The following is a 27,905-nucleotide window of genomic DNA, read 5'->3' as shown; positions in this document are numbered from 1 at the left end:
TTGATATAATGTATAATTTAATTTAATTTAAGAATCTATTGTATAACTATATTCTATTATGTACTAATTACCAATTTTTGTTGCAAGCTAATAATCCTAGTAGTTGATGCTGTAGCATGAATAAAAAAAAAAAAATTATATAAATCGTGTATAGGTACCTATATAAAAATTTCGTGTCACGATGTATGTTCGCGATAAACTCCGAAACTACTGAACGGATTTTGATGAAACTTTTTACATGTTGTGTATTTTGGTCAAACTTAAAAGATAGGATAGTTTTTATCAAAAATGTATTAGTATATTAATTAACATTTTAATACATTTACATACTTATGTATAATTGCATGGTTAGTTTCGTTTGTTATTTATATTTATACAGTTTAAATTGTAATGGTTTAGTGTTTTCGTATTTTACTTTACCTATAAGTTACCCCACTAACCATAAATACTTTGTATTGTGTTATTATTGTGCAGTGTTCAGTGTTGAATGTTCTTTAATTTTTTTTTAAATTTATTATAATGCCGCGGAATCAATCAGTATAGTAAAAATGCACGACGTATGCTTGCTAATGGAGCCCATGAATCGGAAGAACAAATTGCAGCAAGAAACGCAGCTCAACAAATCAGAACTGCAGCAGAAATTCGCAGACAATAGAGTCTCGAGAACAGCGTTTATGTTGATTTGTGCTTAATTAAAACATTTCGATACTTAACCTATTACTTTTAAATTTTGGCGAAACGTTTTATTTTCAATCCCATATGAATGAATCTATTTTAAATTTTTTTAGAAAATATTAATTTGATTGTACCAAAGAATTAGTAAAAAATTGATTAAATGTATTATAATCACTGAGCCACAGCAACGCGTGACTGGGTCAGCTAGTAATATAATATAAATAAAAATAATATGTTATAAATATATATTAATATAATTAATTAAAGAAATTAATAGGCACTTGGCGTAATATTAGATTCGACGCCGTAAAATGTTTTTAAGTAAGCAGTCCTTCGTTTTCAGGGGAAAAAATGTGTCGCGCTTTTGAATCGATCTGTCCCGTATTCAGCGTATTCTTATCTATAGTATTTACTACCTTGCAGTTAATCGCAGCCTATACCAGTCTAGTCGCGATATTGGTGGTTAGATAACGGTCCAGGCGAGATTCTTGGAGCTTCCGGATTTACGGGTTAGCTTATTTATGGCTCTAGGATCTCTCTAGACCTCGAGAGGCGTGACTAGACCTTAAAGTTAGGGGGCTCTGCCCCCACACACTTTACATTAATTGTTACTAAATGTCATGTTTGAATGTAAATGTGGTTCAATTAAAATCGCAATTTAATTATTATAATATATTAGTAATTAGTATGTGCACTGTGTATACGAGTGATACATTACAGTAAAGACTATTTTTGTGTTTACTTTATTGACAACTCTACACTAACTCCTCACATACAAATGATATTATATAGTTTAAATGAAAAAATAAAACGATATTTTTAATGAAAATGTATTAATGTAACTACCGTTGTTGTTGGGAGTACCTATTTAGGAATATTATGACAGGGGTGTCAAAATAAAAGTTATGGGGGTTTAGCCTCCCCTAGTTAAGCCTATATGCAGTCGAGACTAGTGCAATATTTCAAGGAATAATTTGGATTGTATCTAAGTATATCGATTCAATATTAAGTGTTTAAGAAGTTACATGAGCGGTACCCATTGTTCTGTGCAATAATACCAGCGAAACATACTGACCAGTATAGGTAGTACTTTGACTTCGATTAGTCGGTACGTACCCATCGAATATTTCTTTCTTTCAACTTTTGATACATGATCAATAAACAACGATTTTGATCGAAATATTTCTACCTGCATAGAAAAATATGGTCTCCGTGTCATATCAACTAACTCGAATGTCATCTTTAAAATTCTAGTCACGGATATAGATAATACCACATTACCACGAATCACGATAGAAATAAGTAAAATACAGAAGCAGAAGACTACGATTGTTTGAAGACAAACTAAATTTGTCTTAATAAATCTATCGTTTTATTTACAGCAATTGTTACATATCATAACGTCATATTTATATTTATTTTAAATTATGGTAAAAATTGTAATTAATTTTTAAAACTATATAAAACATAATTGAACAAATTTTTTTGTGTTGAATCATTAATAAAAAAATATTCGTCAATTTTACTATGTATAATTTGTGAAATTAAATCCATTATAATATTTAAAAAACCGCGTAAATGTAATTTAATAAAATATTGCTTATAAATAAGCATTTCAAACTCCAGGGATTCACAACAAAGAAACTAGCAAATATGACAACTTATGTTTATATTTTTGAAATCAGTGGATAAAAGTCTGTCGTATAAACTCGACGAAAAAAAAATTTAATTTGTATGTTTAAAAAAAACCAATAGGTTTATTATCGTATTATTTGTATAATAGTTCATTTAAATTACCAAGTACGGGTTAGCAGTTGCAACTTCATAATCGGGCCATTAAATATTATCTTCCGAAATAGTATTCTATCAAACATGGATAAATTGATAAATACTTCAATATCATTTTCTTTGCTGTAGAAAATTAAACTATACATAACAATTATTGACAAAATATCAGAATTTATGAAAAAAAACTACATTTTGTCTCCTTCAATTACCTATTATTTTATTAGTATAGCTAATAATATTTGACAATAAATTTAACAATTTTGTAAACATTGGGTATTATAGATAACATCTTTTGTACTATCTTTATTTAAGTATTTTCAAATTCAAAATATCGACTTTTGGCCAACTATTTTCATTTTTGAACCACTGTACGCTGGGAGGGCATGAGTCAGGGTGTCGAGCAGAGAGCCAGGCCTGGCGCCAACATCAACTGTGTAGTGTAGACCAGGTTAAGAAACCTTAACCTGTGTTCCGCGATTCTCACTTAGGGGTTCCACGAAAGCACTTTATCTACATCATCTATCATTTATACTTTTTTTAAAGATAATTTTCATAGGGGTTCCGCATAAAAACAATAGTTGTTTGGTGTTCCGTGATATCAAAAAGGTTAAGAAACACTGGTGTAGACCATGGTATAAACAACATGGTAATATGGTATGATGGCAAAAGTCTAGATTTGGTTTAAGTCTGAGCAACACCTCACTTGCTTAGTTGCTTACTCATAATATCATATTGTAATTAAATTATTACTACTATACGCTACATTATGTCACATACTTCGGGATCTGACCATTAAAAAATTCTAATCATATCTTGTTATTGCATAGTACATACTAGTGTATAGGTCTATAAGAGCTATTTTGTTGGGGTGTCACCAACTGCAACAAGCGGACCAACAAGGGAAGAGTATTGTGATGGTGACCAGCCACAATTAGGTCATCCACACTACAGTATTAGAATGTTGAGAAAATACTATAGATACTATAAAGCAATATAACACTGAATTTAATTAATTGAATCCATTTATTAAATTAATTTTCATAATTCAAAGTTAAATTTATAGCTGTACTTTAAAAATTTTCAAACATAGGATAACTGTACTGTCAGGAATTTCCAAAAAAAAAAAAAATGATATTTTATATGAAATTAAAAAATAATAAAAATACAATAAATTATTAAATTAAATCCTTGCTACTGCATGGAATTGGCTCCTCAGGTTTGTCGTCATCATCTGCCATTGAAGGATCATCTTCAACTTCGTTGTCAGATTGTTCTGAGCCAAGACTGCTCGACGATTTTTCATGTTCTTCCAAGTGCTTCTTTAGTGTTACACGTCGTGAAAATATTTTATTGCAAAACTCACAAATGTAACGAGTATCTTCATTGCTAAACAAAATAAAAATAAATTAATATCATGTTTGATACTATTTAATAAAAAATATTACTAGATGAACTCTTACTTATTAGTTAGCACTGCAGGAAGTTGTGGTCGAGATGATGAAGTGCAACTGGCCACATGGTTTAAAACAGCTGCTTCACTCAACAAACATTTCAAGCACATTTTGCACACCCATTTAGTACTGTAGTCATTGGGTGATCCTTCATAACGTACCATGGAACGAGGGCAAAATGCCTTCTCTTTTGGCTTGACAATAGGGGTAGGGGTTGTTTTGGCCTTCTTTCGTCTACGCGTCTTACATACAAATGGATTTTTCGACATCTTTATAGTACAGAAATTCTGTTGATAAAAATTAAAACTTTATAAGTATTAAGAATAAAATATAATGGCTTGAAATCAATATTTTTATGGAATACTATTTTAATAAATAAAATAATATTATAAATAGCTGTCAACTAGGTAATTGCTCCGTTATAAAGTAGGTACCGAGTATAAGGTACTACTTACTGTAATAGACATGTAATCAAATATTAGTATATTTACAGAACCAAAACCTGCTAGATCTCTCATCTATATAAATGTCCCTCCCACCTAGCAGTCAGAAAAATACGATTGTGAAAAAATTCAAAAAATAAAATTGGTAGTGACAACACGACGTTTGATCCTACTTCAGCCGTAGGATTAAAAAACCGAACTAACCTAACATATATAACAAAGATAATTTAATTTTTATACCTGGAGAAAAATGTCCTTGGTTCAAAGTTATGTATTACAGAAAACGCTGTACAAATATTTGAACATAGCAATCACAATGAAGAATAAAGTAATTATTGCATTTATGAAGGAAACAGAAGTATCATTTATGTAAAACAATATTAAAGGTAAGCATATTGTATTATTCTGATTTATCTATAGATATAAAAGTCAAATACCACTCATTGCTACAACTTGAAATTTGGAATAGTGGTTCCTTTAATGATCTAGATATGCACAAGAATTTTTGAAAACATACAAAATAAACAGGTACACTGGCAATCCAATGGCGGATCTTTTTTGCTTATCAAATTCATTGTTTGTATCATAGTATTCATAAAATGTTTTAGAAAATAATATTGTACCACCTAGCACCCACCTCCCAAAATTGACTAATTGAACCATGTTCTCGGCGCCACTGCATTTAAACATTAAACAATGTCATGTAGGCTTAAAATTGCACTCAAATAATTTAATTTAGTCACATAGACCATAAAAAAACTCTTTTTAATAAGATTTAGTCAAATATTGGCTTAATCAACATTTTCAAGACAATCTATTGAATAAAAATATAGTAGATGATCACGAACCATGTTATACATCATCAAAAAATCCTCAAACATTAAATGTGCATCAAACTAATAAGACCCGAGCACATTTGAGTGGTAGAAGTAAAGTACACCCAAACAAATGTACTAATACTGCATTAGCTCGCCAAAACTGAAGACAATAGAATTTTACAGCCACCACCGTAATGTTTACAGACTATTAGTTTTTATACAATATTAAATTGGTAGATTAGTTATTTAAAGACTGAATATTTTAACCGAGAAAAGTATGACATGAGACATAGTTTGATAAGCATGCGACCTGTTGACTTCCTAATACAGGAGTCCATATAGAGTATGAAGTATGTGTGTTTAGAGTATGTGCATTGATTAATTCATACATACAATAAACATAATAACAATATGTAGGTATATTATTATTAAAATAAACAAATAAATTATTACAAATATCACACAGTATTTACTGTTGTCAGTTAACTGTAACAGAGAAAAAATAGGAATGACAAAAAACTAAAATGGCGTCGTTTTTGGGTAGCCAACAAGCATGAAGATCAATGTTAACCGATAAATAAATAGTAATTATGGAATAGTGATCGCTTTCTTTAAACCAGTAGGAAATAGGGCCAAGAGGCGAAAAATGAGAATTCAATGTATTTATCTATATAATAGGCGGCACAAAATTATTATATTTATAACTTTTAGTACTTACACAGTTGCACACGATTTCCTGAACTAGCCGCAATCGCCCGCAAAGTGAAAATGTCAGATGTCTAAATGTTCCAGACGGCCAAATTAAAGACTAACCAAACCACTCTAACTCCACCCTCCACATACCACCGGACTATGTAGTAGTGCCAATGGACGACCAAACGCCGTTTACACCATGACAAAATGCCAAGTAGATTACATATTTTGACGCATTTACAGTATTTTCCATGTGCCTATTGGTGCATTTTCATGCCATACTCATGCTGGACCATAGAGTAAACACACACAGAGTACACGTGAGTATGTGACTATGGGTCATGGAACAATGAATATACGAACTATGGAGGTAGACTTCCAACCTCCGAGGCATTCAACAATCACAACAGCCAATATGAGCGTTAATAATTTTAGCGTCCGGCGTCGATTTTCTTGTTATCTTCACATCGCTCATACCGGCATACTGATTCCCCCACTTAACTTTCACTGGATACCGTAAGCGTACGAGTCCGAATATCGAGCGCAGTGCGCAGTGCGCAGTTTCAAAATATTTGTCTAACGTTTTTCGGGTTTCGGATCTATTCGAAAAGTAAAAAAATATTCGTCACGTTTATTGTTCAGCAGTATAGCCATTAGCCATTAGCCGGCATTCGCTATTAATTATTTTGACACTACGTCACTCTTGACACTTGCGCAAAAGTAAAACGATGAAAACTGTTTCCGAAAATAATAGAAACGTTGTTTCGGACAAGGTAAATTTTATTTTTTATTAAAATAAATCATGAAATCTAATCAACCGACCAACCTACTCGATTACCTAACTATTATGTTTAGCTGAACACATGCAATTTGTTTTAGATGTCCAACAAAAAAGGTACCAGAAAGTTCTTGCAAACATTGCAGCCGTCTGGCGGCGATAAAGAAAATTTGGTTGGGACTGGCAGAATTCACGGAAAGAAGTATGCATTTATTTTTAAACTTGTTGTATATTAGCATTAATTATGAATACTACAGATGGCTTGCTAATAAAGTCAGTTCAGCGTATTTTGTACAGCAGTGGGCCATCTATAGTATTTATAATCAATGATTTAGTATCATTTAAATGTATAGAATTGTTACATTAGTTCTGATCCTAAAATATTGAAGACACAATTTAAGACTGAAGTAGAAGTTAAATCCGATGAAAGAAAGTCTGTCGTTGCAAAAGTGAATCCATCTCTCTACAAGAAGTTAATTATTGAAGATCTCACGAGCACTGGTATGCATTTACTAATTGTAATTTGTACCTAACAGTTTTTTTAAACAATATTAATATGCAGAGTACAAATGTAATCATTATGAACTTTCTATTTTAGTTGGTCCAAGCGAAAAATATTGGGAGGTTATTGCAGAACGTCGTAGAAAGGCTTTGGAAGAAGTACTTGAACAAAATCGTAAATTACATGCCGTAGTCATGGCATTGGAAAAAGAAAATGCATCCTGTAAAAAATTACTTGAACAAACAACTAATCTTGTTAACACATTAAAGGTATACCTATTCATATGAAATAGTTTATTCATACAAATACACAATTATTGCACAAAATTGCAAACTGAAACAACACAATTTTATCTGATTGTTATAGATGAAATAATTAAATTTTTCTATTTTTAGTTTGTTTTGTGGTAATCCAGTATTTATATAAAAATATATTTCCTTTAAATAGATAAACAAAAATTAATTTAGTTTAATACTATTATAGGAAGTACTAAACGAAGAAGATGATAAAACAACTGAAGATGATGGCGATAATGACATTTTGTCAAACGACTCAAATGAAATAAACAGCAACAATGATTTTTCCGGAAACGAATCCGAATGATTCTTTTTACATTTAACAAATAATTAATTTTTTTTCAAATTATTCTATTGTTTTTTTTTTTTGTTCCTATCAAGTATTTTTTTTTATTTTGAATTAAACATAATTATATCAATATTTTTTTAAGTAAATATCCATTTTTGAATAAATATGAAAACTAGCATGATCTGTTAATTTATACATATTTTAAACTAAATTGGTTTACAATAAATTGTATACATATTAAAACAATAAACTAATTTGTTAGTAATTAAAGGAACTTATATAGTGTTTTTTTTTTAAGTAGTTCAAATTCATTGATATTTTAACGACATCCAGTCATTTTAATTATCAGGTCTGTAATCGATTCATAGAGATTCTTCTAACATATTTGTGTTTGTATTCAATTTTAGTCAAAAAAATAAATGATCTTCAGTTAAATGTGAATATTGAAACTTAGATTTAACAGTAAACATATACATATGAGTATATGACACAACTCTTAATTTGTTCAATAAAAGTCACAGATTTCAAGCAGTGGAATAAGCTATAACAGTGTTTCTAAACTTTTTTACTGCGGCAACCACCTTTTTGAATTTCAATTTTTTAGTGATCCCTTACATACATTTTTTTATATAATCAATACTATAAGTACTGTTCAGTATGTACAAGAAACATAAAATAAATATAATATTATAATTACTTTTGATTAAAAAAATGTATACCGAATATTTTATTATATAAATATATTTTTAAATTATCGTTCATTATCCTTGATGCCTAATCATAGGTTGATAATCTATATTTGACGTGATTGCGTAATTTTGCTATAAAAATGATAGCGGTGTGTTTTCTGTTTTAATATATAATAATTAATAATGTATACTCGTATTATGTAATATTGTAATATTTGTTGATTTTATTTTTTACTTCATTTTAGAATTTGCTTTTTAATTTTTGTATTGATTTAAATGTTAAACATACACTACCCAAAATAATAAGTTGGAGACCCCCAGATCCAAAAACGCTGGGCTATAGTAACAAATATATATATAATTAAATAAATACACCAGATTCATTGATATTGGTAGCTAATGAATAATTTTAAGTGTGGGTATAAGGACTATATTTCTTAGAGAAAACTAAAGAAATTCATAATTGTAAGACTTAAAAGGTAATATTATGTTATATTATAATAAACTGTACATTTTATAGTTTTATACATTATAATTTACAACAACTGATTCTAAAACTAGTTAAATTGTTTCCATAACTTTTGAAATTCTTGTCTGAAAGGATTAACCAATTCACAATTGTTTGTAATAAATGAATTTTCCCAATTTGCTCGAACTGACGCTTTAGTCCAATTCAGAGACCCCAAGATTATTTTTTTGTTATCGATAATAACAAACTTGTGGTGCATTAAATGTTCATTATGTTTACCCTTATTAACTTTTTTTGAGATACCCATATTGCCCATTGCCCATGTAGTGTTGAGATTATCTTCATTTAGAATTATCCTGACGTTAACTCCACGCTTATGAGCATCAATAACTGCATTTGCTAGCAATTCATGATTTAACATGTACATACAAACATCCAAAGTATTTTTTGCTTTATTGAGCCATCCAATAATTATGTTTAGTTTGCACTCAAAACACTCATTGTTTTGAATTGAGGTTGTTGTAGTTGCTATATTGCGATGGAGATTACAAATTGGCAGTGTTCCATAAAAAAATAATACTTCTGTTTCTTCTCGGTGAAAATAATTGTACAAAAAAGTTGTAAATGCTGCACTACAGCAGGCCAGTGTAATGCTTCTTAGGAGACGTATTGCGGTCATACTTCTATAAGAAAAAATATATATTTGTATTGCAATAAGCTGCATAGTAAGAAACCAATATCTTAAAAAAATTAAATTTCAATTCAATATTTCTGTTAATGTTGTGAAAAAACTTGTTTGAATATTTCAAAATATAATTTAACAATATTACTTTAGACTATAAAGTTTAAAGTATAGCTAGTTAACTTTAACATATTCTAACTAAATAAAACTATTTTTATTTGAAATTGTTATTTTTCTTTTATTAAAATATGTAACTATTATTTATCATATACATTTTAGATGTAACTGATCTTTGGTTTTTTTAAATGGTCACAATAACATATTACATTTATTCTAGCAATGATTGTCCTGGATGAATAAATATAATGGTATAGGTACTTAAGAGCAACCTGAAATTTTTAAAAATAATATTCCTGTCAAGAGTGATTTATAAACCATAGTAGTACTGTCTACAGAGTTTGCGCTGTTTTAAACTATTATGTTAAACAATTTTTGAGAGCAAGTTATTTGCAATAGTCAATTCTTGTGACGTTGTATTCTGTGTACTGGGAAAAAACTTTAATATCTAATCTACCTAGATGAATAAGATCTTAACATTTTTCAAAAATAATTTGAAAAAGTACAATTATTTTTTTTTCAATAAACTTAAAACGTTAAATAAAATGTCATACTTGATGTTGACAGCGAAAAGTTGAAAATATACTATATAACCATAATACCTGTAACAATTAATAATTACCACAATTTAATGTTATAATGCATGCATTTATTTATTTCCAAAGTAAAAAATTGAACATACAATCTGTAACATATCTCAGGTAAGCCAAGAATATAATAAAATAGGTACAAATGTACGATATAACTATACTATACTGCTATAGATCTTTTACTAAAATTTTTAAATAATGAAACGTCTGAATTTTCATTTGACAGTTGACACTTGAAAGTATGAATTATGAAAATAAGAACTTTCCATAGACCTTTTAAGGTTTATCACTCTATAGTCTACCGTGTTAGTCTTCATAAGTTAATAACAATAACATTGATAACAGCTTATCAGCACACGTGGGTAAAACCTGTTGTAAAATCATAGCAGAATTCAGAATAGTTCCAAGTAGTTACTAGTTAGTACTTTAGTAGCTACTAGCCTGTAGCCAGTAGTTGCCTATCTATTTAGTTTTTTTACTTAATATTTTTGTGTTTCACGTCTTTTTGGTTCGTTAATTTTGGTCAGTTTTTCACCAAATGATTTTCATACGACTGTAAAAATATATAATAGGCATTAGTCAATGATAGTGTACCTTTATGGTTTATTCTGTTTAAGTCATTCGAAAATTGAATATTTATTTGTTAGTGAACTGACATTCGGTATTATTTAAAATGTAACTATACCTATACTTTTCTATACTTATATCATTATTATCATTATGGACGCAATATTTTTGTCTAACATACCGGATTACAAAGGGACGACTATGATTCAAAAATTCTATGCATCCGATACTGTATTGGCTTCTAGTCAGTTCAACCAGTATGTCTTAATAAAAATATCAGAAAATGCCAAAATATTGTGTAAACTGATTCCTCAAGTGATCCGTACAAACGCATTCGCTAGTTGTGATCCAAGCGTTATCAAGCATCCACCCCACAAACTAATCAATCCTTTGACAGTGAAGCTGGAAATGTCCATTAACATAGAGCACATAGAACCAATTTGTGTAGCCAATGCTAAACGTATGGTAGTCAGTGTTGTATTTAAAGATGTGAAATATCAAAATATATGGTCCAAGAATCTTTTTAAGTTGGCTGACGCTATCAAACATTTATTAAGGTTGTTTGTAGTACATAACGATTGTATAGTTAACTTGAAAAGACTTAAGTTAGGACAAAACTTTAATATTGATTTTATACTTGTACACAAGACTGATTGTAAGAACAATGCTGCACGTATTAATCCGGATACTACCATTATGGTTATTAAAACAATGTCTGCCATACAATTTTATCAGGCAGAAATTGGATTAGAAGTACCACCTTTATTTGGCTTGGAATCTCAAGTAAAATGTCTGAAAAACATTATTAAAGCTGCAAGAAATGGCTGTCATCCTTTGTGTAATATGGTAAGTATATTATTGAAAATGCACATCACCACATATTTGTAAATATATTGTTATATAATGTAAATATGGATGTGCTGCAATTGTACAACTAATTATTTTTCTTTATTTAGATATTACTGATCGGTCCATCTGGCAGTGGAAAAACCAGTTTGATTATTCACGTTACTGCATCATTGAAGTGCATACTTTTTAACTTAATATCTACTGATTTCATAAATGCTGATCCCGGTTCTACAGAATCAGTTATTCGTGGATTATTTAAAAGAGTACAGTTATTATTAGAGCAAGATAGCAAAAGTGAATAATAATATTTATAAAAACATATTTTCAAATTCATGAATTTTAATTTTTACAGCTGTGTGTATAATAATGTTTGAGAAAGCAGAAAGTATGCTAAATGGTCAAAGTTCTAACGCCAAACGAATTTGTGCACAGATTCAAGATTGCTTAACGTCAGTGAAGAATTGTTGTCGACTCATAGTCATTGCAACTACCAGCATGCCTCATTTGATTGATGCATCTTTTAAACAAGGGTCAAGATTTTCATATGAAGTAATAGTTGTGTTAATAGGCCCCCATACAAAGTTGTTTAAATTACATTCATAATTCTTCTATGTTATAGATTTATATTGGTGTTCCTTCAGAAAAAGAAAGAGTCAAATTAATACAAGGCTTTTGTGGATTTTCTAACATAAATATTCAATCTAATGTCGTGTCATATTTAGCTAAATTAACACCAGGATACTCTGCTGCTGATTTAGAGTTAATTTTCAAAGAAATTCTTAATGAATCTCATTTAATTTCTGAATTGTATGTTAATTTCTAGTTAAAGTTATAATAATATCGCCAAATTAAAAATGTATTTGTTCATTCATTTCAGAGAAAAGGGTGTATTGGGTGGTACTATTTCACTTGTTTCTAAGTACCCAGCTTCATCTTTGAGATCAGGAATTGGTCAAGTGATAACGCAGTCAGAATCTTGTTCAGCTACAAATTTGGGTGGTTTGAAAAATGTGAAACTGATGTTAGATGTTTGTATTAGATGGCCTCTTATTCATCCAAAAGCTTTTAAATATTTTGCAGTTCCACCTCCTAAAGGTAAAGATTATATATTATAGCAAATGCATATTATGTACTATATTTTTTTTATTCTTCAGGTGTTTTACTCTATGGTCCTCCGGGATGTGGGAAAACAAGCCTTATACGTTCTGTAGCTTCATCAGCCAATTTAAATGTCCTTACAGCCATGGCAGCCGAATTATATTCTCCTTATTTAGGTGTAACAGAAGCAAATATTTCACAACTGTTTCAAAGAGCTAGAGCTAATGTTCCAGCTGTATTGTTTATAGATGAGATAGGTAATAAACTGACTACTTAATATGTATAAAATGTTTTTTTTTAATCTTTAAATGTTAGAATTAAAAACTTAACTATTTTTTTTTTTTATCAGATTCGTTGGTCAGCTGTCGCTCTGAAGAAAAAAAAGGGTCATCTGGGTTTGATGACCGAGTTTTATCAACATTTCTGGTTGAAATGGATGGAATCACAAATGATACAGAAGTATTTTTTTATACTTAAAATAATCAACTTTTAATACATATATAAAATTATTTAAATTATCCTATTAAATATTAATAGTATGGGCAAGGAGTTGTAGTTGTGGCAGCTACTAATCGCCCAGACAAAATTGATACTGCTTTATTAAGACCAGGAAGATTTGATCGTCAAATCTATGTACCTCCTCCACAAACAGCCGAAGAACGTTTAATTATACTTCAAACCATTGTTAATAATCCTGAACAAAGGTGCATGGTTTAATTTAACTAATTTTTAAACTTTATGTGCCTTTTTTAATAATTCAGTATTAAATGTTAATTTTTAGTATGCCATTATCAGATTCTTCAATTTTGGATGAAGTTGCCTTAATGACTGATAGGTTTTCTGCAGCTGATCTTGCGAGTGTAGTAAAAGAAGTAAATATTGAAATATTACTTAAAAATTAAATAAATAAATAATTGTTTGTTTGTTTTCTAGGCTGGTCTATCTTGTTTGACTAAAGACGGTCTTAAGACATGTACAACAGTTAAAAAAGAACATTTTGAGGAGGCATTAGATAATGTAAAATCATCATTATCCGAAGAGCAAATTTTGTGGTATGTATACAGTTGTATTATACATCTATCGATTTATCATTTTTGTGTTCAATTTTTGTATAATATTTATTATTTTGTGCATAAAAGTAATTTGATATACACCATAAAGCGTTAGTAAATTCATATTATGCATATAATTTAAAATAATTATTGTATGGAGTGTTTAAATTAAAATAAGATTAAAACATATAAATACTTCTAAAGATGTGATCCGGTGAGGGTACATTTATCAAAAACATAATATGCTTATGAAAATCTTGCTAACATTTAACTATATTACCGCTCATTAACGGAAATCTGCTTCAATTAATGTATTCTTTGTCTAGACCAGCGTTTCCCAAATAGTGGGTCGCGACCCACTACCGGGCCATCAAAATTTAATACCGGGTCCCAGAATTTAATGAAATTCTCATATTAAATTTGTCATTTATCATTTTCATTTGATAATTTAAACTGTTAAGTATGAAGAAGTCAAATAGACGAGAGAGATGATTCAAATGTATTTTATTTTGCCTTTTATTACATAATTATACGTGTAAAATATTTTGGTGGGTCACAAAGGTGAAAAATATAAATTACCGGGCCAGCCCAAACAAGAGTTTGGGAAACGCTGGTCTAGACACCTTAGAGCTGGAAAATATACAATTCATTTTTGTTGAGGTTAACAATTAACTGTTGAAAGAGAAATAAAATTATTATTACTAAGTGGCAACAGGCAACAGTTACCTAACATAAACAGTTAAATAAATTAAATAAATAAATAAAATTACCTTTAGTTGTTATATGGAGAACTAAAAAGATAAAAAATAATACTCGTGTTGTCAAATTTCAACTTTTGATGATATCATTTTTAGAATTATACAATTTGCAGCATTGATTATATATACTAGTATTTATAATCAATGTTTGCGGTTATTGTAATAATAAAATATTGAATGCATATAATGTATATTATGAAATACAAGTAGTATATTTATTATTTAACATAATATATTCATACATCTCTTCTGTTTTATTGTTTACAGGTATAGCAACTTTTCTTGTGGGCAAAAAAAGTAAATATTTTTTTTTATGATGAATTTGAACTTTTTGTTTTATAAATGATTACAATACAAAAATGTATTGAAAACATTTTTTTCTTTTATTCAAATATAGCTTATTCCATTAACTATTCCTCTTAATTTGTAAAAATCATCTTATACTTCCTGTACAACATACTATTCTTAACAATATTTCCTAACAAGTATTTTTTATTTTTATGTTGCTACATTTGTGTGCAAATGTCTAGCCATAGCAAAATATATAATCATGAATAGTCAATGTATATTCACAAAATAATAGCTTCTCATGTTATAAATTATTGGATATCATACAAAAATTAACTATATAGTGAAGAATGCTAATAAGTAAACCTCATAAATGTACAAAAACAAAAAATACATTTAGGTGAATAGAAAACATATATTTCAACATTTTGGAAGTGGTTAAATAATATTGGTTTATAGGATGCATTTTATTAACCTAAATGTATGAAATAACTAAATATAATATAATACAATATGACCTGGTATGGCGAGGTGTTTAGCATCAGTCACAAAAATGTTTGGAGGTCAAGAATTGACTGTTGTTACTAGTTCCTAGATGGGTGACTACCAAGGTTTTAGTAAATAGTGACAAAAGCTTGTCATATATACTCATGTTCTAATGAACCTCACCCTCCCCCACAGTTACAAACTTACTGAATAACCCTCAATATAATGACTACCTACTGGTGTTGAACCCTTAACTTAATAAAAAAAAAATGCATTATATAATACTATTTATTGACCCTTTCCAAACACAAATTTATTTTTTGGTATCAAATCATTAGATTTCCAATTATAATTGTATTATTTTTATCTTCAAAGCAATTTAATAATAAAGTGTTTGTAAAAATTAATAAGAGTATATTTTTTGTGAAGAAATATTGATTAATTTATACTTTTTAATGAATTACAATCACTAGGCATCTACTATATTAGTCCACTATAGTCTATATTATGAAACAATATTATATAAACTAAATTATAAAACAATTATACCATTGTTAATTATAATGTTAAGTTCATATAAAAAATATATATAATATGTATTGTTATAGGTACTAATAATAGTAATAGATTTTAAAAAAATATGTAGTTAGGTACATGTATACTTTTATAGGTGAATTGTACATTCGTACCTACTTAGATACTAAATAATTGTAAAATGTTTTAGTGAAAAAAAAATATAATCGTAACTAGGCAGATACAATTATATACATACAATTTATGTGGAAGTGGTATATAAATAATAAAACTTATCAGTCTAAAATAAAATATATCTGTTGTACAAATTTAAATTATAAATATTTAGTTGATGAACATATAGGCTTTTGCACAACTACAGTATGTCCCAAAAGTCCCATATCACCCTTAATATCTCCATATAAAATCACTATATTTAAACGCGGTTTTTTTTACAGTACTAAGTATGACAATTCTGATTGAATGGCATAAAATTCATTTTTTTTTTTTAAAATTCAAAAATTTTCAAAAAATTTTTTTACGCATTTAAGAATCTAAAATTTTTAAGATAGCCATTTTGTTGAACATATTTTTTAAAACAGTTCAAAAAAAAAAAATACTAAAATTAAATAAAAATTGACCAAGTTAGAGCAAGTTATGTTTTTGAATAATTGTAGTAAAAAAATCAATTATTTTTTCACATTTCAATAATGAAATATCTAATTTCAACACTCGACAATACTTTTGCATTCCTTATTAAAGTTTTGATTTGAATAGAAATAAAAATAGCTTGCTTGCAAAATCGTTTGCTGAACAGTGAAACTGGTTACCTATTTTTAAGTATTTTAATTATCATGAAGTGAACCTTAAGTTACGGTATTGGACATAATCTTACAGTTATAATTAATGCGATTTATAATAAAGATAGAGCTAGTTGAGTAGAGTATGTTTATAAATAATTGTAATAATAGTTATGTAGGTATGCTGTTTTTAATGGTAATCTGTAAACATCTAATTATTAGTGAAGCTTTTAGGAAAGATTAAAATTAAAATTCAGATAATATTTTTAAACTTGATTGGCTAATAGAAAAAAAGATTTTATTACATAAAAACGAAAATAATTCATTACATTTTTTTTTTATAAATGTTCGAAATGACCTCCATTATTTTCAACACAGAGTTGAAGTTTTTCGACCCAAGCGTTCTTAACATTTCCTAATGTCTCGGGTAAGATTTTTTGAATATTTTGTTCAATTTTATGACGAATATCAGGCAATGAACACGACGGATACACAATATTTTTTAAATAACCCCATAAAAAAAAATCCATCGGTGTTAAATCGGGGGACCTAGGTGGCCAAAGCACTGGACCCCTTGTTCCCATCCATCTTCCCGGGAAGTGCTCATCATTTAAAAAAATTTAAAAACAGGTCGTGGTAGGGAATCTTGGGAATATTTTGACGAGATGGAGATAATATTTGCTAAAGACCCAAGTTATGTTCCTTTAGCAACTTATTCTTGTGGTGTTAAATCAATTCGAACTATTGATAAATCATTAATTGAACCGGGAAATTCCGAACTAATGACTGCTGAAAGTTCATCATCTGATGAACCAACGCCAAAAAGGAAGAAAAAGTCCTCGAAAAAAAATAGTGCTGACCAATTGGAAAAAATATCCAGTCATATGACCGAGTTCAATGATATTTTTAAAGATTTGGTTAAGGCTGAAAATGAAAAAAATGCATTACAAAAGTTGTTAGATAAGTGAAACTTAATTTAAACTTTATCTAATTTAGTTTACTATATCTCATTTCTAAATTGTCCTCACTTTTATAAATTCATCTTAATTTTATTTAATACTTCTTTTTATACAAGGAAATTTCCTTATTTTTATGTTTACTTCTCTTAACTCTTTTTTAATAATTCAGTTATTTTAATACATTAATTTTTAATAATTTAAATAAATAATCAATTAACAAATTATTTTAATTCAATTTTAATATTTTTAATTTTTTTTTTAATTTTAATACCAAACAAGTTTTTTTTTTCTTTTTTTTTTTTAAATATATTGACTTTATTATGACAATTTACAATCTATACATCGAGTACAATAAGTAATATAAATATTTACAGATAGTTAACAGGTTAAATTATATACATGAAGGGGAAATCACACATTTGTGACACCCCAGAATATTTTAAGTACTTAATCTTAAGTTTTCAGGTCACGGCACCAGTTTCTTTTGATGCGTCTAGCTGGATTTTCGGGGAGTGTAAGTGAGGCTATTTCGTTTATTAGTTGATTAGGATTATCTCGTAGTTTGGAGTGGAAGCGCTTGTAGAAGATAGAGGCAGTTTCATTGATGGATGGTAATTTGAGGTCGTAATTTAATGACTCATTTGAGACAAACCAGGGTGCACCAGTGATTACACGTTGACATATGTTTTGGAAAGCTTGAATAGTTCTTTTATTTGAATTCTTTGCAGAGCCCCAGATTACGATGCCATACGTCCAGATTGGTTTAAGAAGAGTTTTATGTAGGATTATTTTGATAGGTGTAGTTAAGTTCGAACGAAGGAGTGGTCTTAAGAGGTGGAGTCTGGAATTAAGCTTTTTTCGCTTATTCTTTAGATGAGGAGACCAAGTTAACCGTCTGTTAAGTATAAGCCCAAGGTATTTAACTTCGGTCGAGTGAGGGATGTCAATGTTGTTCATTGATACAGCTGGACAGCTATGAGGTCGAAGTGTAAAAGTGACAAAGGAAGACTTAGATTCATTGATTTTTATCTTCCAATTGGTGAACCATTGTGAAAGATTATTTAGGTGAGTTTGAATTTGTTGAGATGCAATGGTATGGTCAGAAGAAACTGATAATAAAGCGGTATCATCAGCATTTGTTCCAACTATAGTATCTTCAGATGTAGGCAGGTCTGACGTGTATATGGTATATGAGAATGGAGCGATATCACTGCCTTGAGGAACACCAGCAGAGATAGGAAATTGATTAGTGTTGTAAGTTGTGGCGGACATTAAATGAACGATTTTCTAGATATGATTTCAGCATTAGGTATAAAGGGGCAGGAAATATTTTTTTTAGTTTAAAAAGAAGACCTTCGTGCCAGACGGTATCAAATGCTTTAGCAACGTCTAAAAAGACTCCAGCGCAGTATTTTTTGGTTTCGAGTGCTGTTGAGATGGTGTCCACTACACGGTGAAGCTGATGGGTTGTGGCATGAAGAGAACGGAAACCAAACTGGAAGTTTGGAATACTGTTGTTCAATTGCGCAATGGTAGTGATGCGCTTGAGGATGACTTTTTCTAATATTTTTCCAAGAACCGGTAGAAGGCTTATAAGCCGGTACGAGGAGGGTTGTTCTGGGGGCTTACCAGGTTTGAGTACAGTGACAATAACTGATGATTTCCAAGTAGTTGGAAAGTAAGATAGGCGAAGGGCACCATTATAAATATGTGATAGATGAACAATTATTTTCATAGGGAGATTTTTAACAACTTTGTTGGAAATAAGATCGTGGCCTGGAGATTTGTTATTTGCAAGTTTTTTTATAATTCCTAGTATCTCCGCTGGGGAGGTTGGTTTTGTAGGGAATGCCATAGGTAAAGTTGATTGAAGAGAATCCATAACTGTTGACATATGTAGTGCAGGTGTTGAAATAAGATGTGGTTTGAATACTCCTGATAGTTCATCGGCGAGAATATCCGCTTTTTCTTTGTCTGAGAAAGCAAGTGAGTTGTCTGGGCGGCGAATTGGAGGAGGGGAGTCCTTAATCCGCAATATTGACTTTGTTTTACGCCAGATTGATCCGTTAGAAAAAAAGAGGTTTTGTATATGACTTTTGTACAGATTGGTTTTGTGAGTTTTAAGTAGTGATTTTAGTTTATTGGAGAGAAAGTTGTACTTAATTTTATCTGCTGGGTAGTGAGTATGTTGCCATTTAGATCTGGCTCTGCGTTTTTCAGCAATGAGTCGTCTTAATTCTGGTGATAGATTGAGCGTTTGAGAATAGGGTGGATTCTAGGTAGATGAGTCCAAGGCTGCTTTTTGAATATCATCAGTTAGTTTCGCAATTGCTTGGTCAACATCAGTGATTGATTTTAATTTTATATTAAGAGTAGTTTTGTTTGAGATGGTATCTTTGAATTTGTTCCAGTTTGTAGTACCTGAAGTAATGGTTGGTCTATTTTTCTTCAGAGAGGGATGAGCTCCGATTAGTAGCAAGACAGGTGTATGATCAGAGACTGGGTCATTTAGACTTATAATTTCAGTGGAAAAACGATTAGGAAGATTGGTGATAAAGAAGTCAAGAGTGTCAGGATGACGGTTGCTATGTGATGGCCAATAGGTTGGAGAAAGGGACGCTATTACCTTAAGATGATTGAGCGAGATGAAATTTTGTAGGGTATGGCCTCTGGTGTTTGTTGACCGGCTCCAAGTTTGATATTTAGCATTGAAGTCAGCGCCAATAATATGGGTAAAGCTTAGCGATAGGACAAGATTACCGAGTTCTGCCGAGGGGAAAGGTCTTCCTGGGGGAAAATAGCATGAAGAGATGGAAATAATAACGGAGTTTATTGTTATTGAAGTGCTTGGCTACTTGAATATTTGTAGACAGATATGGTGGAAGAGGTGCATGGTCAATTTTATTGGAGATAAGGAGAGCAGCACCTTCATGTGCAGTATCATCTGGATGGTCAGCTCTGATAATATCGAATCCGGATATCTTGAGTGTAGAGGTTTTAGTTTGGTGAGTTTCAGAAATAAGAGCTATTGTAACTTTTTTTCAGTAAGAACTACTTGTAATTCATTTAAATGTTGCAGGATGCCGTTAGCATTCCATAAAAATATGGAGAGTGGTTGTAAGTTATTTGTTGGCATTATTTATGAGTTTGTCAATGACTGTGGTGAGAAGTGATATGAGTGGGTTTATTAATGCTTTGAATTCGTTAATAAATGAGGAGAGTTGAGCAGTGATATTTTGGTTGTGGCTTGAGTTGGTGTCTTGAGTATTAGAAGATGAGTCTTGATTTAATGGTGGGAAATGTTGTGTGTAAGCTTAATGTGAGGATTCGTAGGTATTCACTCCAGGTGGTTGGCGAGGTTGGGAACTTTTGTTTAAGATATTCTTTGAAGGGTTTGGTAGCAATTTTTTTTTAAGATCCAGGTGAGATTGTCAACCCCTAAAGTTAGCCTTGTGATTTCCGCCACAAAGAGCGCATTTAACCGGGGAGCAGCGATCCTTGGTACATGTTGTTGACTCATGGTGCTCACCACAGCGAACACAACGAGGGGAGTGGTTGCAATAGCCACGAGTGTGGCCATAAGACTGCCAGCGGTGGCATTGCGGAATTACTTTTTTAGGGTGGGGAATTTCAACTTTAATTTTAGTGTAACACAATGAAGTAAGTTTGAAAATGTCGGAATTTGTTGTACTTGGTTCAATATCAATAAAGAAGATCGGTATGTGGGTATTGGTTGACTTGTGAGTTACCGGCGTTATGTTTCTAGTGACAAATCCTTTATTTAAGAGTTCCTGCTTAATAAAAGAAGTATCGGTGGAATGATGGATGTTTCTAATTACGACACGATAAGGTTTTTCCTCTTTTGATTGGTATGAGTGAAATGATACGTTATTATTCTTGAGGTATTTGACGACTGATCTGTATGAGTCAGAACTGTATGTTTGGAGTTTAAGACCTTTGGTAGAGCTCTTACAGTCAAATCCAGAGGTATCAGTTAATTCATTAATTTTTTGACAGAAGTTGTTGTAATTTATTTGTTCTTGAATAAAGATAGGAGGCGGTTTTGAAGTTTTATTATCATTGTTTACAGATTGAGTTTCAACTGTTTCCATTGGTTGAACTTCGTTAGTAGGAGCAATCGGAGTGAAACGGTTTGCAGAAATAAAAATATTTGTCTGGTTTTTTTGTGTTAGGAGAAGTGTGGTTTGGAGATCTGTTTCGTTTCGTAGAATTTGTTGGAACTGCTTTCCAATCGGATTCATTGCCCGATAAGCAGTGCTTGAATTGGAAAAAAAATAGAAGGGGGATGCAAAAGTATAAAAGATATGTGCGTCCCCGAACATTTAAATGTCTTAGTGTCTTACTATTAAGTGGTAGCATATGTCCCCCCCACTACAATGACATTTTACACCATACAACAATAAACAAATATTCATTTTTATTTAAAAATTAAAAATAAAATATTGTAAAATACATAATAATAATTGTTATTTGTTTTATAAATTTAAATATGCCCATAAATGTTTATAGGAATGATCTATGTCATGTTCGTCTCGTTTTGGACATCTTGTTTTTTCTGCACTTCTTTTACCCGTTTTAATCCAACTTTTTACATAGTGGTCTGGTTTAAACAATTGAACAGGTGGTCCAACACAACTAATAAACACTAATGATGCTATGTGTTCAGAAGTTAGTACGTTTCTTTTAGGCGTTATTATGTTGTTCATGGAACTAAATGATCTTTCACATTCAGATGAAGATACAGCAATAGTTGAAATTGCAGTTAAAAGTGGGTTTAATGTTGGTATTTTTGAGGAATCTTTCAAGTCTTTAAATTCTCTAAATCCTCGAATTGTGGATACTTCATTTAAGTGAAACTTATTTGCCAGTCTTCTAATGCTATCGTCACCATATTGGATATCAATATTATCTGGCCAGTTATTGGGATCTAATACATTCAAATCTTTAAGAATATTTTCAAATTGATCTTTAAATTCATTTTTATTTTTTGATACATGCGTTGCTTGAGTTGTGAAAAGTCTTGAACGCATATTGTTAGCAAGGCTTGTAAAGAACTGTCCAGGGTCAATTTTTGGTACTGATTTATTTATCGTTAATGGTACATCCTTAAACTTCAATAAATCACCAGCTTTCAATACTTCTTTAGTTTTTGGTCCATATGTATTTGACATAGAATCAAAAATGCGAATTGTACGTTCTATACAACTATTTGCAGTTGAAAGCGACAAACCTCGATCTTGTAACTGCAACGACAAGTCAGAAAGTTCAGATAATCCATCGTACATGATTCCTGAAAGATAATAAAACAATATAGGTAAATGTAGTCAATTTTTTTAGTGGTATAAGTTTAAACTATATTTAAGTAACTAATAATATAATTTAATATATTTAATTGATGTAATATTACAATATAATACAATTAATATAAATAATTATAGCAACACAACTACTTACCTAGGTTGATAACAAATTCTACTGCTGTTAGAATTCGTCTGAGTCCTATATACTTGGATCTTTCTTTTGATTCTCTCTTTGTATCATTAGAAGCATTTGTAAAATGGTTATACAATGCTACATAATTGTTCCAAACAGCTTTTAAAGTTGTCTTGCTGGATGCCACCCACCTGATTGTAAAAATTTTTCCAATATGTAGTAATTTTTGTTCTAATGAAGTAGCACACATCCTAAGTTCATACATATTCTTAGGTGATTGGTGGTATATTGCATATAACTTTTCTATAAATGATTGGAAGTGATTTGTACCATGGATTTCTTTTAAAGTATCAGATACGGCCAACTCTAAACGATGATTACAGCAATGCCATACTATAATATCGGGGAATGTTTTTTGTAGTTGAGTACCAACACCAGAAATTCTACCCAGCATATTAGACGCACCATCGCTAACAAAAGCTATCAAGTTTTCTTTTAAAAAATCCTCATTTAATCCATACTTTGAAAGATCAACTAAAATAGCTTTCCTAATACAGTCAGCAGATGTACTTTCTACTTCAATGATGTTAAAGAAAAATGTAATAACTTCATTATTATTTACTACAGCAGCTCTCAAACAGATAACTAGCATAGTTTTCTGACTCAATGTTGTAGATTCATCAACAATTATACAAATCTTTCTTTTATTTTCTAATAAGTCAGAACACAATTTTTTTCTCATTTCAAAACATATATGGTCAATAATAGTACTACATGACTTATTGGTTTGAAGAACTCTCCCCATAGATAGACCATTCATTATTTGAAGGTCCACTAGTTTTGGCATGTCAACATACGGCCTTTGATTCTTCGCGATGGAATACGCAGTTCTAAAAATTCTTTTTGTACTTTCAATGTCTATGTTAGTAGTTTTCAATACTTGGGCTGGCATAATTTCCATTAACTGTTTTTCATAAGTACGTTCAGCATTTAAATGAGTTTGTGAAGATTTATGTTTTGCAATTTTTTTTCGTAGACTTGATTGCTGTTTTCCTACATCATTACCAACTGGAGTAATATTTCCATTTACCCATTCTTTGGAACTATGTGTACCTTGATGTTTTGTGAGATTATGATTAACATTTTTGCATATTGTACAACCTAATTTTTTTTTATTAAAAAATAGCCATGAATACTCCTCTGTAAAATATTTAACTTGTTTATTTTCCCAACAATCTGGTGGTTCTAGAGTTAATAATTCTTCATCAACTGTTTCAAGGGTTTGTACACTCACTTCCTCCTTTATAAAATAAATTTGAAAAAGAATAATTATATGTAACAAGGTAATATAAAATATTATACATATTATGTAGTATAATAATAAAAACTAGCGACTAGGTGTAGTATATTCTTTGTAGTTTGTATAATATTTGTATTGTATTAATTAATAATGTCTACTAATAAGTAATACCTAACTATTCATTTTATGTAATTGGGAAAATTGATCAATAATTTATGTATACTCAAAATAGTATATAACATTTTGAGTAGTTGATTTGTTTTATCAGGTACAAGCAGTATTGTAAAGTATTTGAGACTTTAGTAAAAAAAATACACATACTTTTATCCATATTTGAGTGTATTATAAGCAGTGCAATTTACAAGCAAGCAATAGGTAGCCATGAATATTAAATAATAAATAGGTATTATAAGTAGGTACCTATAGATATTGAACCAAAATCTTTATTCATAACTTAAGATTTTATCATTTCTGCTCAGAGTTTTAGAACCAGCTATATTTAATATATAAATTAAAAAGCAAGTATGATAAAACCATTTAGTTATTAGAGCTACCTACCTACATTATATTATTTGGTAACTATTTTTTTAATTAATTATGATGTATTATTTTTACTTTTGGTTGAAGATTAGTGCAATCACTAGAAGCCTCAGAAGACAATGTATTCAGGTGGTCCTGGTTCTATTGTTTATAAAAATAAAAATAAAAACAATTACTTACCTACAGATACTGAACTTAATTCAAAAAATATAATTGTTTGATATGACAAAACTTACATTTTGTGGCTGTGATTTTAACAACTGTATTGGTTCTGGATTATTCGAAAGTTGTTCTGCTATAGAATATCACAATTAAAAATGTGGATTTATTAATTATTATTTATTAGTAAAGATTTATTTTAGTTTTTAAACATATTTATGGTAATTATTATATCTACAAGCATTGAATTTAATAAATATCTACTAACTTAGATCCACTGTATCTTTTAATTTGTTTTTCTTTGAGAAATATGAAAGAAAAGTGGAAGCACTGCGTTTATTTCCACTCATTTTCTTCAATAATGAATTACAAAGTACTTAATTAAAATATTTAATAACCAATTTTTGAAGGTAAGTGGTGACGAACGACAATGGTAACAATACGACAGTATATAAATATTTTAACTTTTATTACAATAAGGTTTTAATGACGAATACGGAAAAAATTAATAAATACAATTGACAGGACGTCGCGTTATCAGCGTCGTGTAGCTATTAAGCATTAGCTGGACGGACGGACGGTTCCCAGTCATAATGCAGCGGTGATTATTTATATTCTATAAATAAATTTATTGAATTCATCTGTTATCAACATTATACCTTTATCATATTATATTTTAGCCACAAATCATGATCGTTATTCTTTTTGCACTGATAGGTGATAAGTGATAACAGTGATAAACAACAACATTAAAATAAAATAAAAAATATTTCCATTAATTTAGTACAATTTTTAAAATGATTCCCGTCCCCAGCGTCCCATTAAGAGAAATTAGAAGGGGTACGCTAAAATATTTTTAAAATAGAAGTGGGACTCAGTCCCCCCGCGTCCCCCCCCAATTCAACCACTGCCGATAAGTCAGAAGGGCTGTTGTCACCCGTTTGATCCATTAATGTGTTGGAGATAATGAGTGGTGGTGGAATAGTTTTATCAGTTGACTTTTTAATTATTGGTGGTTTGGAAATTTTGGTGATGGGTGTTAATGGGCGATTACTGATTAGACTTCATAATTATGTAGATAACTATAATGATGTAGATAAGGTAATTTATAGGTTGGCCTTGGGGAATGTTCAGATAATTTATAAATTGCCAACGGTATGAGTACCGCGACGAGCGCTGGACACGATGAACAATACAATACACACGCTATCGGGAGCTGATAAAGCGGAGCGCGTGACAATTAACGTGTGGACTGTACGAAGTCTAAACACGAACTAACGCAATTACGCAAACAAGTTTAAAAAAATATATATACATTAGCTGATATTTTTTCAAAATAAATTTCAAAATTCAATTTAATTTTGACAAAGCATTTTAAAAACATGCAATGTTATGTAATATAACAGATTTTGTTTTTTTTTATTTTATTTAAATGTTATTTGTTATTTTTTTTAATAGAACATATTAATTTTAAATATAAAAAATTAAAACTATTTTTATTCTAGTTATTAAGTATTAAATCAGCCAACCTATCCCTCTTAATCTGACCTTCTCTTTTCATTCTTTCCAAATCTACATTTCTTTCCTCAAACACATCAATCTCTTCATTTTCTTCTATACAATACTCATCATCAGAACCGTCAAGAGCAACATTATGCAAAACACAACTTGCACAAATATGATCTACAATATAATCCATCCTATCCGTGTCTAAATACTTTAAGCGTCTCCATTTCCCTTTCAATTGTGCCCATGTGTTTTCAATTTTTACCCTTCCCTTGCTCAATTTAATGTTGTGGCTCTTTTGTTTTGCTGTTAAGGCACCATTGTCTTTATATGGCACCATCATGTGTGGACCAATCGGATATGCTGAGTTTCCTATAATGTGCTCATCTGGACCCAATAGGCAATAATCTCGGTAAACTTTTTGAAAGTTCACTTCTTCGAAACACTCGAGCGTCGTGCATACTGCCAACTTCTCCAATATGGACGTCCAGTAGCTTTTTGTTATATGAGCACACTCCCTGTATGATCACAGCATAATCTTTTTTCCTATTAGCATATCTATAATGTTTATCGCCACGTGGTTGTTTGATTTTAATGTAGCTTCCATCAATTGCTCCAACTATTCCTGGATAACCACTAGCTACCAAAAATGCATCTGTAATCTAAATATATTTAAAATGAAGTAATATATTAGACCATAGTTAAATATAAAATGATCATGGATTAAGTTGCTAGAATCTTTTTTTCATTGTATATAATGATTTATCATTGAATTCAAATTTAATACATTTGTCACAGTCGCATATTATTTCAAATTTGTACTTAAAAGTGAAATAATGATATATGACAGTCACAGGATCAATGAAAAATGTATAAATTAGGTGCTGTTAACATTTATAAGTTCAAAATCAGTATTCCTTTATACGTCAGGCAACCATACCATAGGTAAAAGTTCTCACCTCATCTTTTTTTTCGTCTGTGGACCATTGAATGTATCTGTGTGTTTCATAAACTACACATGAAACAATCGTACGGTAAACTTTATGAAGTGTGCCACGATTCATTTTAAATCTCTCAGCAACACTTCTATAGCAATCCGAGGTAGCCATTATCCATAAAAATCCTAATAGTTGGATGTCTAGTGGTATTTTGACTGGTCTATTAGTCTTACTGATATATGGTGCCATTTCATTGTAAAATGTCTATTTAATAACAAAATACATATATTTTGTGAAAAATAGTAAATTATGACAGCTGTACTACTGTTTGTAAATAAAAAAAAAAATATAAATTATT

At 30.2% G+C, this 27,905-nt stretch overlaps 7 protein-coding genes across 10 annotated transcripts; 3 read left to right on the top strand and 4 right to left on the bottom strand.

The window, feature by feature from the left end:
• Positions 1 to 3,578: 3,578 nt before the first annotated feature.
• On the bottom strand, positions 3,579 to 6,258 carry LOC111029661 (zinc finger protein MSN4-like). The gene is made up of 3 exons (XM_022308771.1): positions 5,894 to 6,258; positions 3,924 to 4,201; positions 3,579 to 3,849 (listed from the first exon to the last, which is right to left on the bottom strand). The coding sequence occupies exons 2-3, from the start codon at positions 4,181 to 4,183 to the stop codon at positions 3,639 to 3,641; spliced, it is 471 nt and encodes a 156-aa protein (XP_022164463.1). The 5' UTR covers positions 4,184 to 4,201; positions 5,894 to 6,258; the 3' UTR covers positions 3,579 to 3,638.
• A 132-nt stretch (positions 6,259 to 6,390) lies between these two features.
• LOC111029660 (geminin-like) lies at positions 6,391 to 7,805 on the top strand. Its single transcript, XM_022308770.1, has 5 exons — positions 6,391 to 6,641; positions 6,748 to 6,848; positions 7,014 to 7,147; positions 7,245 to 7,417; positions 7,632 to 7,805. Exons 1-5 carry the CDS (start codon positions 6,597 to 6,599, stop codon positions 7,749 to 7,751), a joined length of 573 nt encoding a protein of 190 aa, XP_022164462.1. The 5' UTR covers positions 6,391 to 6,596; the 3' UTR covers positions 7,752 to 7,805.
• A 1,089-nt stretch (positions 7,806 to 8,894) lies between these two features.
• LOC111029694 (mitochondrial cardiolipin hydrolase-like) lies at positions 8,895 to 10,664 on the bottom strand. The gene is made up of 4 exons (XM_022308811.1): positions 10,615 to 10,664; positions 10,373 to 10,435; positions 10,245 to 10,292; positions 8,895 to 9,574 (listed from the first exon to the last, which is right to left on the bottom strand). The coding sequence occupies exons 1-4, from the start codon at positions 10,662 to 10,664 to the stop codon at positions 8,980 to 8,982; spliced, it is 756 nt and encodes a 251-aa protein (XP_022164503.1). The 3' UTR covers positions 8,895 to 8,979.
• On the top strand, positions 10,643 to 14,997 carry LOC111029654 (spermatogenesis-associated protein 5-like). Its single transcript, XM_022308758.1, has 11 exons — positions 10,643 to 11,693; positions 11,804 to 11,990; positions 12,049 to 12,245; positions 12,316 to 12,503; positions 12,574 to 12,791; positions 12,851 to 13,051; positions 13,144 to 13,253; positions 13,332 to 13,498; positions 13,576 to 13,666; positions 13,728 to 13,846; positions 14,872 to 14,997. Exons 1-11 carry the CDS (start codon positions 11,001 to 11,003, stop codon positions 14,903 to 14,905), a joined length of 2,205 nt encoding a protein of 734 aa, XP_022164450.1. The 5' UTR covers positions 10,643 to 11,000; the 3' UTR covers positions 14,906 to 14,997.
• Positions 14,998 to 17,215: 2,218 nt separating this feature from the next.
• On the top strand, positions 17,216 to 17,708 carry LOC111029731. Its single transcript, XM_022308868.1, has one exon. The coding sequence runs from the start codon at positions 17,357 to 17,359 to the stop codon at positions 17,657 to 17,659; it is 303 nt and encodes a 100-aa protein (XP_022164560.1). The 5' UTR covers positions 17,216 to 17,356; the 3' UTR covers positions 17,660 to 17,708.
• Positions 17,709 to 22,142: 4,434 nt separating this feature from the next.
• On the bottom strand, positions 22,143 to 26,009 carry LOC111029701 (E3 SUMO-protein ligase KIAA1586-like). 4 transcript variants are annotated; one of them, XM_022308823.1, is made up of 5 exons: positions 25,372 to 26,009; positions 25,181 to 25,239; positions 25,020 to 25,085; positions 23,126 to 24,404; positions 22,143 to 22,961 (listed from the first exon to the last, which is right to left on the bottom strand). In XM_022308823.1, exons 1-5 carry the CDS (start codon positions 25,451 to 25,453, stop codon positions 22,147 to 22,149), a joined length of 2,301 nt encoding a protein of 766 aa, XP_022164515.1. In that variant the 5' UTR covers positions 25,454 to 26,009; the 3' UTR covers positions 22,143 to 22,146. The 4 variants fall into 4 exon arrangements, with proteins under 4 accessions (XP_022164515.1, XP_022164516.1, XP_022164517.1 ...); XM_022308824.1 differs by having other exon boundaries at positions 25,181 to 25,236; XM_022308825.1 differs by lacking the exon at positions 25,020 to 25,085.
• A 595-nt stretch (positions 26,010 to 26,604) lies between these two features.
• LOC111029693 (putative nuclease HARBI1) lies at positions 26,605 to 27,796 on the bottom strand. The gene is made up of 3 exons (XM_022308809.1): positions 27,569 to 27,796; positions 27,073 to 27,271; positions 26,605 to 26,996 (listed from the first exon to the last, which is right to left on the bottom strand). Exons 1-3 carry the CDS (start codon positions 27,794 to 27,796, stop codon positions 26,605 to 26,607), a joined length of 819 nt encoding a protein of 272 aa, XP_022164501.1.
• Between the last annotated feature and the right edge of the window lie 109 nt (positions 27,797 to 27,905).

The sequence above is a fragment of the Myzus persicae genome, unplaced genomic scaffold, assembly GCF_001856785.1.
Source record: "Myzus persicae strain clone G006 unplaced genomic scaffold, MPER_G0061.0, whole genome shotgun sequence".
Taxonomy (NCBI): domain Eukaryota; kingdom Metazoa; phylum Arthropoda; class Insecta; order Hemiptera; family Aphididae; genus Myzus; species Myzus persicae.
Note: the sequence above shows the minus strand (reverse complement) of the source record. Positions and strands in the feature narration are given on the sequence as shown.